Genomic DNA, 17855 nt, shown 5'->3' on the forward strand with positions numbered 1-17855 from the left:
ATATTTTTTTTATCATTTTAAATTAATTTATGTAATAATATATGCTCCATTACTTTTATGGATAAGACTTATATTATAGAGGTTTAATGCAAAATTAAATGTAAATTTCGAAATCAACAAATATGCAGAATAAAATCGTAAAATTCTATAAATAAGCAAAAACAATTTCAATTTTATTCGCTTTCTCTGTCCATTCCCACCAAACACACCTCCTCTCTCTCTCTAGAAATATTTATATGCACGCAGCACAATCTGCTGAATATGCCATTGGAAGTTGATGCGGAATTGATTGATATGCTTCTTCATTGCAATCGCAACATTGGTGGTGCAATTTAGCTTTCCAATACTCTTTATCATCGACTGATGGATGCATATATAGTTAATTAATTGATCAGCTGCTGTGAGATTGTGGATAAGTTAATTCGAAGATTTTGCAGTTGAATGGTCCATTGGAAAAACAGGATTTGGAGTTTTTGACACACGCGAATCAGTTGTATTGTTAGATTAGTTGCTTTTGAGCTAGTTTTGTTTGATAATATGCTGGGGCCAGGGATGCAGTTCAATAGGACTACGAGCGGCGACGATCTGTTTTATAGCGTTTCAAGGATTAATCGGAGTCGAGATTTTCTGCAGAAGGCTCAGAGTGATGTTTTCTCGAGGCGGAAAGGCCGGCGCGGTGAGCCGTCGGAGGAGAAGTCTAACCAGATAGCGCCGGCGGTGGCGTCTTCACTGTTGCCTTTGTGCAATTTGCAGCGGTTTTTGGAATCTGTTACGCCTTCCGTATCAGCGCAGTACTTATCAAAGGTATTTCGCTTTAATTTATTCATTTTTTTAAATTTTAGATTATGAAATTGATTGCATTTTGACTGGAGCTGGTGCTTATTTTTGTTGGAATTATTGGCTATCTAAATCTAATTAGGTAACAGGATTTCAGAAATTGATGAATGTTCGTTCACTTTATGAATTATAATTGTTTAGAAAGTTGCAATTGAGCTACATGGTTAGCTCATTAGTTAGGAATTGAATGTTTGCTCAATGTGGAATTTGTCTTTTGTTGGCTGGTTGACTGAATGTTAGATTAGTGTCAATTATGCTATTTATTCTGAGTTTAGTTATTAACTTATCAGTAATATCAAAGATTAGTGTCACTTATGCTATTTACTGGATGCATTTCTAATTCTTATGCAACAATAAACTTCTGCCAGGCTAAATAGTGGAGAATCTTCTGGTTGATTCATGAGAAATTAGGGTGCCTTTGTTACATATAATGAAATTGCAAGAAATGATAAATTGATTACATTGTTTGGTAAAACATAGAATTCAAAGGAGAGATGTAATACAATTTGGGTAAACAATCTATAGGAGATGATCATTAGGCTTTCAAAAGAGTGGAAAAAGAGAAGGTGAATAAACTAGGAGGAGCAAATGAATTAACTAAAAAAAGATTTCAATGGAGTGGAAATCTTCGGAGAAATATTATTGATGTGTTTAGTTGGTGATTTTTATTTTTTTTTTATTTTTAAAGTATTTGTTTTGGATTGAATAATAATTTGAATGTGATGTTTTGTTAGTGAATTATTATATTTTTACAAATTATCATAAAAATTGAATAGAAAAAAAAAAAATTGTCAAATAAACACTTTACAATGTTTCTTATATTCATTTCTCTCTATTACTAGAATGAGAAATTACTTATTTCTCAAGTTCAAAATTTCAAAGGAGATGTTTCTATTTCTTTGTACCAATCACACCCTTAGGATAAAATGGCTTTTGTTGCTCGGTCAATCATTGTTTGACAACATTTTATTGGGTTTTTTTTCCCTCCTCCCCAGGTGTCAAGTTTCTTGTTAAACTACTAGCATCTACGAATATGACTGTGAAGGACCGGAGAACATGCAATGTTGAATTGTTTTTGTCAAGCAGCAAGTTTTGTTTGTGTTGATTGTTTTTGTCTGAGTGTGTTGAGTTTTTTCAAAGTGGGGTTGCTTTATAATGTGGTATTATTGTTGTTCTTCTTTTCATGTGGAGTATTATTTATTGCAACTTTATACAATGCAGATGACTGTGAAGGACTGGAGAACATGCAATGTTGAATATCAGCCATTCTTTGTGCTTGGTGATTTATGGACTTCGTTCAAGGAATGGAGTGTCTACGGCACTGGAGTGCCACTGATATTGAATGATTCCGATTGTGTGGTTCAGTATTATGTTCCATATTTGTCGGGCATTCAGCTTTATGCTCAGCTATCAAAGAGAACAACCAATTTAAGGTATCCATCTTTTGCACTTAATTTCATACTATTATAATTTGCATTGCAGAAGACTTGTAGGGTTGTAGTTCTTAGAACTAGTACTTTAATTCGGCATCTTATTGATAAGATTGAAAGTATTTTTCACAGATTATAGCAAGTGCTTTAATTCTACGCACTAATTATCATTCCTTTCTCTAACTTTCGTATTTTAGGCGTAATGGTGAAGAAAGCGATGGCGAATACTTTAGGGATTCAAGCAGTGATCGAAGCAGCGATAGTGAACAAGAAAGAAGTGGCTTGAAATGTGCAAGGGAGCAACCCAACCATCTCCACACAAGTGATATTCTTAGAGTAGAAAATTTGTTAGCAGATCAAAACACAATTTACCAAGAAGGTTTTTCAAGCGACGAAGGTGAATCCGGAAGCCCACAAGATTGCTTGCTGCTCGAGTATTTTGCCAGAGAGCAACCATACTGCCGAGAACCGTTGGCAGACAAGGTCATTTCTAACATTTCACCCTGCATATATTACAACATTGTGAACAATGTTTTCTTTATCGAAGGATAATCGACAATGGTTTATTCTCCATAGATCTCTGATCTCTCACGTAGCTTCCCAGAATTAAATGTGCTTCGAAGCTGTGATTTACTTCCCTCCAGCTGGATGTCGGTGGCATGGTATCCTTTCATTACAGTGTTCTTTTTATTCTGAGTTACCGGCATATTTTTATTGCTGCTCAATTTTAGCAATGGCTCCTTAGGTACCCCATTTACCGTATACCAACGGGACCAACTCTACAAGATTTGGATGCATGTTTTTTAACCTTCCATTCTCTGTACACTCCCATCACAGGTATCGAAATATAATTCCATGTAATACTGCATAAATCTTTGTTACCACTTGTAATAATGTACCTACACTTATTCTTGAATAAGTCTGCAGCTAGTTACATATACCTTTGAATTCAAACTGATGAGATAGTTTAGTTACTAAAACTTAGATTTAGTTTTATCCATATGTTAGATTGTTATGATTTGAGTCTATCGAGAGTTTGTCACATGATGCCTTTTTATAGCTCCCTATTTTTATTATGAATAATAATGCAATTTTTGAGCTGTTTATAATTTATTTATTGCGTCATAGCCTAATTTTCTCTTGAAATAGATACTGCCTACTAACTCATGTTTCTCTGGGTACATTTAGCTTGAAATGTACCCGGAAGGCTTCTGATTTTTGAAAATTTGTCTTTAATTGTGGGTCTTTCTATTTTTGATTTTAATTATTTTGTAGTCTTTCTATCTGCGTTTGAAGTTATAGATGATATCTGTCTGCCACGTTTTTCTAGAGCTATGTTTCTAACTCTGTTTAGAGTCTTTTTGTTTCCGACTCCGTTGATAATCTCGTTGTTTCTGATTTTGGTGAGAGAACCACGTTTCTGACTCCGTTGAGATTCTGTTATATTCGAATCTAATTTAGTTGAGAGCACTGCTTCTTATTCTGACACAGTGGATGGTTGTGGCTGCATCATTTTCGATCTCTCTTTGCAAACTCAAGTTGTTTCTGCGAAACCATTTGAGTGAGTTTTAGGGGATGTTGCAATATTTTAGTTATTGAATTTTAGATTAGATTTAGATGTTCTAGATTTAGTTTTTTTACTCATAGGTTAGGTTTTTCTGATTCGAGTGTGTTACATGGTGCCTATATTTAATTTTCACACAAACAATGGCAATGCTGATCTAACTTTTCTTGTGCACACTCATGCAGGCAGTGACACAATGCATCCTCCAAATGTAAAATATCCGTCCGACTATAATGGTATGCCGCAAATTCTGCTCCCAGTGTTCGGCCTTGCTTCGTATAAATACAAAGCGTCGCTCTGGACCCCGCGTTCGGGACATCAGCTCTTGGCGAACTCTCTGCTTCAAGCTGCTGATGATTGGGTGAACTCACTCCACGTCAGCCATCCCGACCACTCTTTCTTCTCCCGCAGGTAATTCCGAGATATCCTTATAGTTAGTTATACTCCCCCATCGATGAGCATGTGCCTGGTTTTTGTTTGTCTTTTCGTTATATTGCGCATATATTTAAGCTATAATGTGAAACTAGATCACGGCGGCGACAAACAAAGAACCAGAAATACACACACACATATATATATATATATATGAATATATATGATATATATGTGCCGATGTTTTGGAGTGAGGATTGAGATTAAGATTGAGAAGTATGATGAGAAAGAAATTTTGGTAAAAAGTACAGGAGTAGTAACCTTTGTTTTCTTGTGGACGTTGTGTTTTGGCATGTTGTTTTATAGAGATGGCTAGTCCTTTTCTTATATATGGTGTCTTGTAGAAAATACTTGTTTTTTTTTTTTTTTGTCGGTTGTAGCTTATACTTTGTTTGTTTTTATTTTTTTTGGTCGGTTGTGTTGAATATTGTCCCACAGCTAAATGTGTGGGATCTCCCTTATACAGAGAGAAGGCCACTCCACCTATCACCAATTGATTTTAAATTGGATTTTAAATTGGATGTCTTGATCCCTTCTTAATAGATTGTAGCTTATACTTTGTTATGCAAATTTTTACCGGTTATACTATGAATTTTTTAGTCATTTGGGCTGAATACAAATTTTAGTGAATATACTATTATATTATATTTGTTGATTGTGATATAAAATAAAAATATTTTGAAAATTACATTAGTGAATTAATAAAGTGGAAGAAAATTTGAGTGTGCAGGTAGTATAGTGACATATTTATAGATAAGACGAGTATAATACTACCTAAGTCTCCAAAGAGGAGTAACATTTATTTTTTGCAAGTAAATTCTTTTAATATTAATATTATATTAGTTTATAGTGAAAAAGACAAAAAATACTCTTAGGGTGTGTTTGTTTGGGGGTTTGGATTTTGAGTTGTGATTTGAATAGTAAAAATTTTGAATTTGAATAGTTGTATGATGTGATATAAATAGGTGTTGATGTGATGTTTTGAATATAAAATTTATTTTTAGTATAATATAGAAAATAAATAATAGGTGTTTGATTTGATATTTTTGGGAAAAAAAATGGAATGAACAGTGAAAATCTTCACAAATTTTTCAAACAAACACATCCTATTAGATTGTGATATATAAAAATACTCTTATTACTACTTTAGAAAATGGAAAATGATATCTTTTTGTGTGGGATAGAGAGATATTAAAGTGTATATATATATATATATTTTGCAAAAACTATGCACTTTCTATTTATAAAAAATAACTATTACATATTTTTTAAATTTATATCATTCATTATATATTTATTTACAAAAATATCAAAACTACTTACCCACTCAATCTATTAAAAAAATTATTTCACTTTATTATTTTATTTATATACTTTTCAAAATATTTTTATTTTATGTTACAATAATCAATATATAATATTATATTTATTATAACTTGTGTCTAGGGTGTGTTTGTTTGGGGGTTTGGATTTTGGATTGGGATTTGAATAGTAAAAATTTTGAATTTGAATAGTTGTATGATGTGATATAAATAGGGTTTGATGTGATGTTTTGAATGTAAAATTGATTTTTAGTATAATATAAAAAATGAAAAATAGGTATTTGATTTGATATTTTTGGGAGGAAAAAATTGGATGAATAGTGAAAATCCTCCAAAATCCTACAAACAAAAACAAACACACCCTAGACGGAGATCGCATTGAGGTGCATATAAAGTTCGTGGCTTTGCTATGCCTCATTCTCCTTGTAATCAAGCTTTTATTTGTACCTCTTCCAAATATTTCCGTAGTACCTTTTATTTGTAGCTTATTTATTTATTTATTTTATTTATTTATTTTTTTTTTTTTTGATAACGTGGGAATCACATTTTGTTGATGTGGAATGTATCTATCAAGGTTTGAGCAGTGCAGCTAAGGATGTCAAATGGGGCGGGTTCGCTCCGGATCTGCCCCGGACCCGCTTTTAATGGGGCAAATTTGAGTCTAAATAATATGTTTCGGGGCGGATTGTGGATTTAAAATTTTAAACCCACCCGGGTTTGCGGCGGGTTACGGATTTTACTAAAAACTCGCCCCAACTCGGACCCGGACCCGAACCTGGATATTTTTTAAAATTATTATAACTAATATATATATGTACATTTATATAATAAAAATATATTATATATTTACTTAAATAATTTTAAATATAAAATTCAATTAGTCGTATGCTCTAAATAATTTTTTAAAATTATTATACCTAATATATGTATATTTATATAATAAAAATATATTATTTATTTATTTATTTTATTTTTATGGATCAATATTTGATTATTTTAAAATTTTTTTTGTGTTTTTAATGCTATTTGTTTTAGTATTCGATTATTAAAACAATATTTATTATTATATATTTTTTTAAAAATGGGTCAGAGCCTAATATTTTCTAGCGGAGCGGGTCTCAGGGCCTGCAGAACCCGTCCCAAAGCCGCCCCGTTGACATCCCTAAGTGTAGCCATATAGATGTCTTTTCTTGCTAAAGATAAATTAGTCCCCAAAGTGGTGATTAATTTAAAGGCTATGTGATGATTTTGCTGTAAATGATGTTAGTATTTGGTCATATGGTATTTATTACTCCCTCTATTTTAATACAATAGTCTTATTCATTATTTTTATGTGTCTTAAAATAATAGTATCATTTTTATAAATAATTATATCACTATAAAACTATTCTTATTTTTTCATTATTATTACATAATTGCCACTATTTTTTACAGTGATACACTCACAATGATAAAAAAGTAATTTACCCGTATTTTTTATCCACTATTAATATAATATTAATATTATTTAAATCTCGTGTCAAACATAACTTATACTATAATTTTGGGACGGAGGAAGTATTACCTATTTCATATATTAACGTTGCATGTGGTGTAATCATGGTCTGCATGCTCTCTCACACACATTTTTATTAAACATTTCACCTATGTAAAAATGTTATGCAATGTGATTTTTTTTTTTTTTTGAGAAAATAAATATTTGATATATTAATTTCCCTTCTAAAAATTAGCATTAACAAATATTACTTACTCCGTCCATTAAAATTAATCCACTTAAGTTCAATAGAAATATTTAAAAAAATAAATATTTTATTAAAGAAAATGATAAAAGTAAAAAGATTAGGAATGTAATAAAAGGCAGTGTTTTTGTTGTTAATAAATATTTAAGGTAAAATTGTTTATAATTTTACGTGCTTTCGAAATTCAGCGTAAAATTTCTTTATATTTTAAAAATTGCATGGTACTTCTTATATTTAAAAATCATTGTATGAAATCCCACCACCATGTAATCCCCTTTGTGTGATGAGAAGATTTTTTATCTATATGTTTTACATAGCATGAGATTTCATTCAATATTTTTTTTTAAAGTATAAAGCAATTTTTAAAAAAATGAGAATTTACGCTGAGTTTTGAAATTATAAAAAAATTTCATACAATATTTTTTAAAATAAATAAATAAAAGATTAAATTCGAAATTACAAGTAAATTATAGACAATTTTATCAACATTTAAGTTAAAACTAATAATTAAATATTTAATTTATTGATTTTGTTAAATTAGTAATAAAGAAAAAAATAATAAATTTAGTGAACGGAGAAAGCACCGACTTATAAAAAAGAAATAAAAATAAAAATAAAAATTTGTGTATATAAAGTGAGGTCGAAGCTTTGAAAGACAGGCTAGAGCGGCAGGTTTCACTTTAATTTCACTGTGCATCTAATCTGGTCTCCATTTTTGTGATTCCGAAAAAAGAAATATTAAAATATAAATATTTAATAAATAGTTTGAATTATTAATTGCTGAGAGTTGTCTGTCATGCTTCAACTTTTGAGTTTTCATTTTGTTGGTTTGTTTGGACGTCGGACTTCAGCTTTGGCTTCTGTTTATAATTAAATTATACTACTCCCCTAGGTACTTGTTGGAAGTGTGTCTTTTGCTTAGTATTATACTCTATTCGTTCCATGACAAAGTATTTATTTTTTCATTTTAATCCGTCTCATAACAAGGTATCCATTTCCTTTTTTAGTAATTGTACTATCTACCTAACATTACAAATACCCTTACAACTTATAATATATTACACAAATGTCATTACCTTTATATCACACATACTAATAAGGTTATTTTAATCATTTCTACTTTATTTATACTATATTCCAATATAATACTAATATTTCTAAAACTACGTGCAAAAAACAAATGGATACTTAGTTTCGGAACGGAGGGAGTATTAAATTGTAGTAAAAAAGATAAAAATACCCCTATTAGTATGATGTAATATAAAAGTAATGGTATTTGTGTAATATATTGTAAGTTGAAAGGGTATTTATTATGTTAAGTAGGTAGTACAATTATTAAATTAGGAAATTATAACCTTGTTTTGGGACGGATGAAAATGAAAAATGATAACCTTTTAATGGGACGGAGGGAGTATCTCTATTTTATTCGGCTCTAAAGTCTAATTTATTTTTTATATTTTAATTTTTAAAGATTAATTATTATATTAAAATATAGTATAAAATTTTTTTAAAAAAATTGTAAAAATACTTCTATTAGTGTCTTATAATACTAATAGAAAGACATTTTTATAAAAAAATTATACAAATATAAGAATATTTTTAACGTTAAGTACAATGACGCAAAAGGTAAATGTAACCCATAGAGACGGACTGAGGAAGTATAACATCTTCTTGTGTTTTTTGGTAAAATGTACAAAATATTATGTATTTATTTATTGCGTAAAACTCTTTCGTGTTAATATAAAATTTGCATGAAACACATATTGGTCCAAAATTGATGTTTGGTTCTAAATAAAGATTTAAATTACGCAAGTTTTATACAAGTAAAAAACGTAAAGTATAGTATTAAATAATTTTTTTTGAATAGAATAAATTTATAGTTTTTATAAAAATCACATAACAGTTTATTTATATATTTTATTAAAAAAAACTATAAAATGAAGACTAATCGATTATTTATTTATATATTTTATGCAAAAAATTATTTAAAATATTTTGCTTATTCTTTTTTTTTATAAAATTTGTCGTAATTTAGATCTTTATTTAGAACCAAATATTAGTTTTTGACAATGAGGTGTTTCGTGCAAACTTTACATTAATACAAATGATTTCACGCAATAAATACAATACAGGCTATTTTATCAATTTTTACTAAACCATAATGGAAAGTTATATAATTTATCCGTTCAGTATTGCTATTATTATTATTTTTTATTCTTTATAAAATGTTTAAAATATTATTTTACATCTGAATTTGTTTTACATTAAGATTAAATTTTGATTCCAAAAACTATCTATTTTAAAATATCAGTTCACTTAATAATTTTATTATTTCTTTATTTTTCATAAATATTACTAAAAAATGTAGTAACATATTTATGTAAGTACATTTTATGTACTTACAAAAAATTAATAATCCAACATAATTTGTTTTTTTATTTTTGTTTTTATTTTCTTTTATGTGAACTAAAAAATTGTATCATTAATATAAAAAATAATATTTATATTAAATATTAATTTTTGTTAACGATTAAAATATAATTATTAAGAATTATATCCAAGAAAAATTCTTAGACAAACAAACCATCATCTTTGTTTTCGGTTTTTTTTTTTTGTTTTATAACATAGTTTTGGTATTGAAAAATTAATTATATTAATTAAATAATTTAATGATGTAACTTAATATAATTAATTTTTATTTATTCAGCTAGGTACTGAAATGTGTTTTATAAAATAAATAATTAAATAATTTATCAGTAATTTATTTAATATGTTTTGGAGGCTAAAGGTTACATACATTTTACAAAAATCTTTAAAATGAAGTATTGATCAGTTATTTTTTTTATTCAAATAAAAATATTTAATTTTTTTATTTTTATTTATATAAAATTTGTATAATTAGATGTGTCCCTACAGTAAAAAATCAACTTTAGACGAAATGAGGTATTTTGTGCCTATTTTAATTTAAAATATGACACTATAGAATATTTTGTACATTTTTACTAAAAATATAACTATTTATGCAATTTTACCTTAATAAAAAATATGTTTATAAACAATATCTTATTAAATATATATATATATATATATTTAAACATATCATATCCAATATTAAATTTTTATTGTTCTCAATTTTATTAAAATTCCAAAACATGGTATTAAATATATATAATATATATGAATAGCAAATTCAAATCAAATCTTTTTTATTCAAATATAAAGAAATAGCAAAATTTTTATGTTAGTTATTTAAATTGTGAAAATATTGTGAGTGAAATAATTTTTGTAATTTTTAAAAATATTTTCTAAGAAAATATATTAGAACTTGATCGAACATATGAGCTGAAGTCTTTTTTATTAGAGATGATAGGAAGATAAAAGAACACATTCAATAATTCTAATTGTTTCTTTAAAATTTTGATTTCAACTTTCGAATTTAAAAAAAAAAAAAAAATGAAATTAGAATAATAATTAATTTACTATTTAAATAAAAAACATATACTCCCTCCGTTTCAAACACTTGTACAACATTTGTGTTTGACACGAGAATTTAGGTGGGGAGTATTAAGTATAATAATTTGAGATAATTTGAATATTAAGTGATGTGATTGGAGAGAAAATTATTATTTATTTTTTTATTTGAGTGATGTGACGAGATAAAATAAAATATATAATTAATATATGTATATAAATATTATTAATTATTTCGAAATTTGAAAATGTTGCAGTGAGTTTGAGACAAACAAAAAGTGAAATGTTGCAGGGTGTTTGGGACGAAGGGAGTAGCTAATATAATACTCCCTCCATCCCAATACAACAGTGATGTTTACCATTTTTTTCCGTCCCAATACAATAGTCTCATTTCCATAAATAACTATGTCACTGTACAATTACCCTTACTTTTTTTATTATTATTACACAATTGCCACTACTTTGTATACTAATACAGTTACAAGGGCAAAAAAATTTTTTATCCATATTTTTTACCCACTATCAATATAATATCAATATTTCTTAAATCTCGTGCCAAATACAACCCATACCATAGTTTTGGGACGTAGGGAGTATTTTTTTTTTTTTCAAAAAATCTTGATAAATAGCTAGAAATCATAACAAAAACTAAAAAATGTACATCCAAACTATCAAATGGAAATTTTTTTAGATGCAGTTAGGTCTTGTTTTTTTTATCATAAAAGACTTGTCTAAGTACTTCATCCTCCGGACACATTTATTGAAGTATTTTTGTAATTTTTTTTTTTTAATTTGAATTATATTTTAAATGTAATAATTAATATTCAAAAATTAACACACAAAAATAGATCAAGACCGTTAGAATCGGTTTAAAGGTAGTATAACTTATCTTGTCTTGTGTAAGTTCAATTGAAATTTTATTTACAGCGCATTTTAAAAATTGCGACAAAATTCTACTGTATAAAAAAATCTAATTATGCCCTTGTTATAAATCAATTAAACTGCAGGTACTAAAAAGCAAATATTCTTTATTGTGGGTCACTCAAATCGATCAGCCCCTTCCATACACGAACCCACACTATTAACGGCGTAGATTCACTGGCTCTGGGGTCCATGGACCCGCCAACAATAACTCTGACCTTATATAAAGCTTTCAGACTAGCAAGTCCAGTCCCAGTCCAGTCTAGTCCAGTAAATAAACATTAAGGATATGAAAAAAATTAAAAATCTACAGTGGAAGACAGCACACACAGTGCCCTTTCTCTCTCCTAAATTTCTCCACACTAATTTCTTCCCATAAATAAAATAAAATAAATAAAAACTATTTTCCCCAAAGCCCCACTGTGCAGCTGAGCTTGAACCCAACCTTTATCTTTTCCCAAGAACCAAACTTTCTCTTTTCATATTACTCATTTCCACACTCCCATCTCTCTCTCTCTCTCTCACTCTAAAAAGCTTTGTTCTTTCTCTATCTAACTCTCTGCACAAAGGTAAGTGATCTCCAAGAAAACCCACAAATCTTTTTACATAGTAGTATCTTTGATCATCTGATTTTAGTCATTTCTTTTTCTTGGAGATGTTTGCTTTCTTCCCATCTTTCTTGATTTTGATTTCACTAAGTTCTTACAATCTTGTAGCTTCTTTAAATGGTGAAGGTATAGCTCTAATGTCATTTAAGCAGTCTATTAGGGAAGACCCACAAGGGTCACTTAGTAATTGGAACAACAACAACACCATTAATGGTGAAATTGAAACCCCATGTTCTTGGAATGGCATAACTTGTAAGAACCAAAAAGTTGTCTCAATTAGCATCCCTAACAAGAAGCTTTATGGTATTATCTCCCCCAATTCACTTGGATTCTTGTCTGAGTTAAGACATGTTAATCTTAGGAACAATAAGTTGTATGGAACTTTGCCTAATGACCTTTTCAAGGCTCAAGGGCTTCAAAGTTTGGTTCTTTATGGGAATTCCATTTCTGGGCCTTTGCCATCTGAGGTTGGGAATCTTGAATACATTCAAACATTGGATTTGTCTGAAAATTTCTTCAATGGATCTTTACCTGCTTCAATAACTCATTGCAAAAGGCTTAGGAATCTTGAACTTAGTCATAACAATTTTAGTGGTGATTTGCCTAATGGGATTGGTAAGAACTTGGCTTTGTTGGAAAAACTTGATCTTTCTTACAATGCCTTTGGGGGTTCAATTCCTAGTGATTTAGGTTACTTGTCTAACTTACAAGGGACTCTTGATTTGTCTCATAACTTGTTTGTTGGATCCATCCCTAATAGCCTTGGAAACCTTCCTGAGAAGGTTTACATTGATGTTACTTATAACAAGTTAAGTGGTTCGATTCCGCAAAACGGCGCGTTAGTGAATAGGGGACCGACGGCGTTTATAGGGAATCCCGGGCTTTGTGGTCCGCCGTTGAAGAATCTTTGTTCTTCCGGCGGCAACGCGAGCTCGCCGTCGTCGTTCCCTTATTTGCCGAGCAATTATCCGCCCCAAGAAGGTTTGGGGGGTGGCGGGGGGCTTAGTAAAGCTACGGTGATCGCCATTGTCGTTGGCGACGTCGTCGGGATATGCATTATTGGATTGTTGTTCTCGTATTGTTACTCGAGGATTTTCCGGTGCGGCGACAAGGGTCGTGGTTATAACGAGAAGGGGCGGCGAGGACGGAAGGAATGTTTTTGTTTTAGGAAGGATGAGTCGGAGACTTTGTCCGAAAACGTCGAGCAACATGATTTAGTGCCTTTAGATACACAAATTGCGTTCGATCTTGACGAGCTTTTGAAGGCGTCGGCTTTCGTGCTCGGTAAGAGCGGGATCGGGATTGTTTACAAAGTTGTGCTCGAGGACGGGCTCACTTTAGCCGTTAGGAGATTAGGCGAAGGGGGTTCGCAAAGGTTGAAAGAATTCCAAACGGAGGTCGAAGCTATTGGGAAGATACGGCACGCGAATATCGTGACTCTCAAGGCTTATTATTGGTCGGTCGACGAGAAGCTTTTGATTTACGAGTTCGTGCCGAATGGGAACCTCGCCACGGCCATCCACGGTGAGATTGCATTTTCGTTTGATACTTTTAGGTTTCATTTATCCGTGATTTTGGTATGTGTTTACTCGAAATTTTTCTTTAATTGTGTTTAGGTAAGTCGGGATTGGCTACATTTACGCCGCTTTCGTGGTTGGCAAGAGTGAGAGTAATGAAAGGCGTCGCGAAAGGCTTGGCGTATCTACATGAGTATAGTCCTAAAAAATACGTCCACGGCGATCTAAAGCCGTCGAATATATTACTCGGGCATGACATGGAGCCGAAAATCTCCAACTTCGGCCTCGGCCGTTTGGCGAACATCGCCGGCGGATCCCCGACGCTACAATCGATCAGAATTGGCGCTCCGAAGAAACCCGAACGAGCTCAACAAAGCAGCACGACGACGACGGCGACGTCGGACGTATTGACAATTGCCTCGGCTTCGGCGTCGTTCCCGTCGTACTACCAAGCGCCGGAGTCGCTCAAAGTCGTCAAGCCGTCGCAGAAATGGGACGTCTATTCATTCGGGATGATTTTACTCGAAATGCTGACGGGGCGAGCCCCGCTGGTCCAGGTCGGGAACACGGAAATGGATCTCGTTCAATGGATGCAGCTTTGTATCGAGGAGAAAAAGCCAGTCTCGGATGTTTTGGACCGGAATTTGGCCCCCGATGCCGATAAAGAAGAAGAGATGATCGCCGTGCTGAAAATCGCGATGGCGTGCACGCAAACGGTGCCCGAAAGGAGGCCTTCTATGAGACATGTGGCTGATGCTTTGGAGAGGCTATGAAGAAATGTTATTACTTACAGAAGAGGTTTCTTGAATATTTTACTTTTTTCGATCTTTTTGCCGTTGGCTGCTGTTCGATTATTACATGTTTGTTTGTGTACATTGTCTTGTTCTTGTTCTTTCTTGATTGTTGTTTCTTCTACTGTTTGATGTGTGAATCCAATGTGATGAAATTCCTTCAATCATGGCAGACTTTTTCTACATCATGAATTGAATTTTGTATATACTCATATGGCCCACTTCTTAGAACTGCATTTAAATCGATAGATTTGTTTGTAAGGACTGATTCAATTATTTGGAGGCAATTTCTGGAGGGATTTTTGTTTTTGTCTGAGTGAACTAAACTGGTTTTGACTGTCTGAATAATGGCTGTTTACTTTTCTACAGTCAACTTATGATTTTATGTAGGAGTGTCAAATCGTATTTTTGAACTATCTTCTTATCAAATTGAGTTATAGGATAATACAAAATTGTTAATTCAAACCCGACTTACATTCGAAATTTGATCCGAAATCTAAAAATTTGGCACAAATTTTTTCAAGTTCGATTTTGCTTGACGTAACTTAGTTTTAAGTTACCTGAACAATCCAAATACAAAACACATTGAAAATTTAAAGAAAATTAAATTAACCTAAAGATATTTATTTCTATTTTTATTTTTATATTATTTATATTTAAAATAATATAAATATTATAAATTAATATAATAATAAATAATTTCAGGTTAATCGAAAACATAAAAACTTAATTTTTATATTTCTGATTATTAAGTTAATCCGAAACTCGATTCGAATACAACATAATTTTTTTTTTTCGGGTTCAGATCTATACGATTTTTTGCAAACCCGAAATTATTAAGGTACAACGGATTCGATTTTTCGGATGGAGTTTAACTTTGATACTCCTAATTTTAGGACTTTATTGTGGTTTGGAGAGAGTGTAAGGGTCGGAGTCAATAAGTGGGAATTTTGGGGTGAATTTGATACGTATTAAAGTTTACAGATTGAATTGTATGGGATTAAAAGTTTGGGGTTAAATGGATATTTTAATAAAATCGTTGCTACAAAATGGGCGATTTGGCGCTAAGAAACGGTGCTCGCTGCTCTCTGTCGGTATATGTGCTCGAGAAGTGCTGCTGATGATACAATCTGGTAATTTGAATTCGAATTGATGTTGTAGAGTATGAATTGATATGATCTAATGTTTTTGTTAAACGAGAAGATGAACTGGTTCTGTTGTGTTGATTCGTGATAGTTAATTGTGCTTTATGTTTAGTTGTGTTTCAGTCTGGACTGCAGAGAAGTACGCGAAGCGTGGAAGTTCGAGCTCTGGATTTCGCTTGTGTTGTTTCCATAGGAAGATTTGCATCGATCGAAGGTGAAACTTAGGCTTTGTTCATATTCTTCGGTTTTCTGGTTTGTAGAACTGTTTCTGCGAATTGTTCAATTTCACATGGATGCACTTTTCAGCTTGTCATTGTTAAAATATTAGTTGATTCCTATCTTAAGTTTGTTTATATGCTTAGCATTTAAAAAATTTAATTCAATTGTGTTATTTCTGCAAATATTTTTTATGTACCCAATAGTAAGAGTAGACTCTGTTTCTCTGTTTAGTTAATCGTAAGAAAAGATGAGAACTATGCAATCCAATTTTCTTAAGAAAAAAACCCTTAAATAAAATACCTCTTGCAACTGTCTGGCCTAAAATTGAACCTTAGAATTCTAATGTAAAAAATGCATTTACAGGAGTGAATAGGACACAATAAATTTGGAGCATAACAGTTTTCTATTTCCTAATTCTTAAATCTTAATGCTACGGTTTACAATCAATGAACAGTTATCAGATAACAAACTGACTTTCTACTTGCCATAGTAAAGCCTGCAAAAAGTCTCATAGCAACTTGAAACGAGAAAGCGTTTGAATCCATTTGATATGATGAATGAATGTGTTTTTGTGGATAACAAAATGATCATCTTGAGAATTTGAATTTGACATAAACTAATGTGCTGACACCACAGTAGCACTAAACAGTTGTCTGGTATTGTAATTTAAAATTGTTGAATGAAGGATAAAGATCAGGCTTCTTGTTCCTTCCAGTGCTTATCAATACAATTCAAAATGGAAAACGAAAAGACAAGGGGAATAGCAAAACGCATGAAACCTTCTGTATGTGTTCTCCCTTTATCCTATCCTTCATTGTCTGATTGCAAAGAGAGTTCATTTATCCTAAATGTAATGAACAGGTGGAGGATGAGGAGACCTTGGTGGGAGTTGGGCCCATTGTCCAGGTTCCAGAGGATGAAAATGAGCCCAGAACTTCAAATTCTGAACAATTGGAGATGGAAATTGCTCAAATTCTTGATAAGATTGACAGCTTCACTCAAATGGTATCCTATTACTGATTTACTGAACAGGAAATCTTCTTTCAAAATACCCTGTTTTAATAAGTATGATTTATTCATGTCTCGTGCTTTCCGGGACTTCCCACAACGTTCTGTTTGAATATATTCTGTCTTCTTATCTTGTAAAGGTGTCGGAGCTGTTAGAATCAGGGAAGTCGATGCTGAAGGAACTGAGCAATGAATTTGAAGAAAGGATTCTTTTGTAAGCAAATGAAATGTCTATTTTCAGTTGTGGCAATGAGAATTTTAGGATAATATGAATTCAATTTGTTGCAGAGTACACAAGGAGCAAATAGAAAAGTGGCAGGATGAGATGAAGGAACTTCGCCTGCTCGATGCTGCAAATGAGGAGACTGATACTCTTCTGCACAATGCTAAGTATCTACTCCAGAACATTCATGGGGCTCCCGACGCAATTTAAGATCCCAATTAAATAATTTTGATGCTTATCTTTTGGACAAAGTCAAGCTGACTGATGAACTATGATACTAGCACTATCAATCTGGCCAAAATCTTCATGTTCATGGTACAACATACTATTGCCCTGAACTGATAACTAAAAATTGTTGTCGGTTGTTTATATGAAACTTAACCTCTTTCTTCTTTAAAATAGATTCTATCATCTTGCAACATCTGATGAGGTCTGAACCACTATACTCTGATTTTTATTAGTCCAACTTCATCAATTATCCTGAAGTTCTTTCAGTGTCTTTATCTACCTGAAATATTGGCAAGAACTTGCAGATATCGAAGAAATGTTATTAGAACTTGCAAAATGTGGCAGATGTTGGATGTGGGCTGCAGAGTTATGAGCTACACCTACTAATTTTGTAGTGCCA

General features: G+C 31.5%; 3 protein-coding genes across 8 annotated transcripts; all 3 read left to right on the forward strand.

Annotated features, from left to right (window-relative positions):
• The first annotated feature begins 200 nt into the window (after window positions 1–200).
• Window positions 201–11950, forward strand: LOC127261767 (uncharacterized). 3 transcript variants are annotated; one of them, XM_051290140.1, is made up of 7 exons: window positions 201–804; window positions 2059–2270; window positions 2465–2750; window positions 2844–2929; window positions 3013–3104; window positions 4017–4242; window positions 11803–11950. In XM_051290140.1, exons 1-7 carry the CDS (start codon window positions 538–540, stop codon window positions 11807–11809), a joined length of 1176 nt encoding a protein of 391 aa, XP_051146097.1. In that variant the 5' UTR covers window positions 201–537; the 3' UTR covers window positions 11810–11950. The 3 variants fall into 3 exon arrangements, with proteins under 3 accessions (XP_051146097.1, XP_051146098.1, XP_051146096.1); XM_051290141.1 differs by lacking the exon at window positions 11803–11950 and adding an exon at window positions 4702–4866; XM_051290139.1 differs by lacking the exon at window positions 11803–11950 and adding an exon at window positions 4359–4629.
• Window positions 11951–12210: 260 nt separating this feature from the next.
• Window positions 12211–14844, forward strand: LOC127261765 (receptor protein kinase-like protein ZAR1). Its single transcript, XM_051290138.1, has 2 exons — window positions 12211–13848; window positions 13941–14844. The coding sequence occupies exons 1-2, from the start codon at window positions 12372–12374 to the stop codon at window positions 14612–14614; spliced, it is 2151 nt and encodes a 716-aa protein (XP_051146095.1). The 5' UTR covers window positions 12211–12371; the 3' UTR covers window positions 14615–14844.
• A 673-nt stretch (window positions 14845–15517) lies between these two features.
• Window positions 15518–17647, forward strand: LOC127261722 (uncharacterized). 4 transcript variants are annotated; one of them, XM_051290068.1, is made up of 6 exons: window positions 15518–15765; window positions 15890–15991; window positions 16682–16780; window positions 16858–17001; window positions 17145–17218; window positions 17293–17647. In XM_051290068.1, exons 3-6 carry the CDS (start codon window positions 16733–16735, stop codon window positions 17435–17437), a joined length of 411 nt encoding a protein of 136 aa, XP_051146025.1. In that variant the 5' UTR covers window positions 15518–15765; window positions 15890–15991; window positions 16682–16732; the 3' UTR covers window positions 17438–17647. The 4 variants fall into 4 exon arrangements, with proteins under 4 accessions (XP_051146025.1, XP_051146026.1, XP_051146022.1 ...); XM_051290069.1 differs by having other exon boundaries at window positions 15901–15991; XM_051290065.1 differs by having other exon boundaries at window positions 15520–15765; window positions 16712–16780.
• Window positions 17648–17855: the final 208 nt, after the last annotated feature.

This window comes from Andrographis paniculata, unplaced genomic scaffold (genome assembly GCF_009805555.1).
Source record: "Andrographis paniculata isolate CXL003 unplaced genomic scaffold, ASM980555v1 Contig64END, whole genome shotgun sequence".
In the NCBI taxonomy this organism is placed as follows: domain Eukaryota; kingdom Viridiplantae; phylum Streptophyta; class Magnoliopsida; order Lamiales; family Acanthaceae; genus Andrographis; species Andrographis paniculata.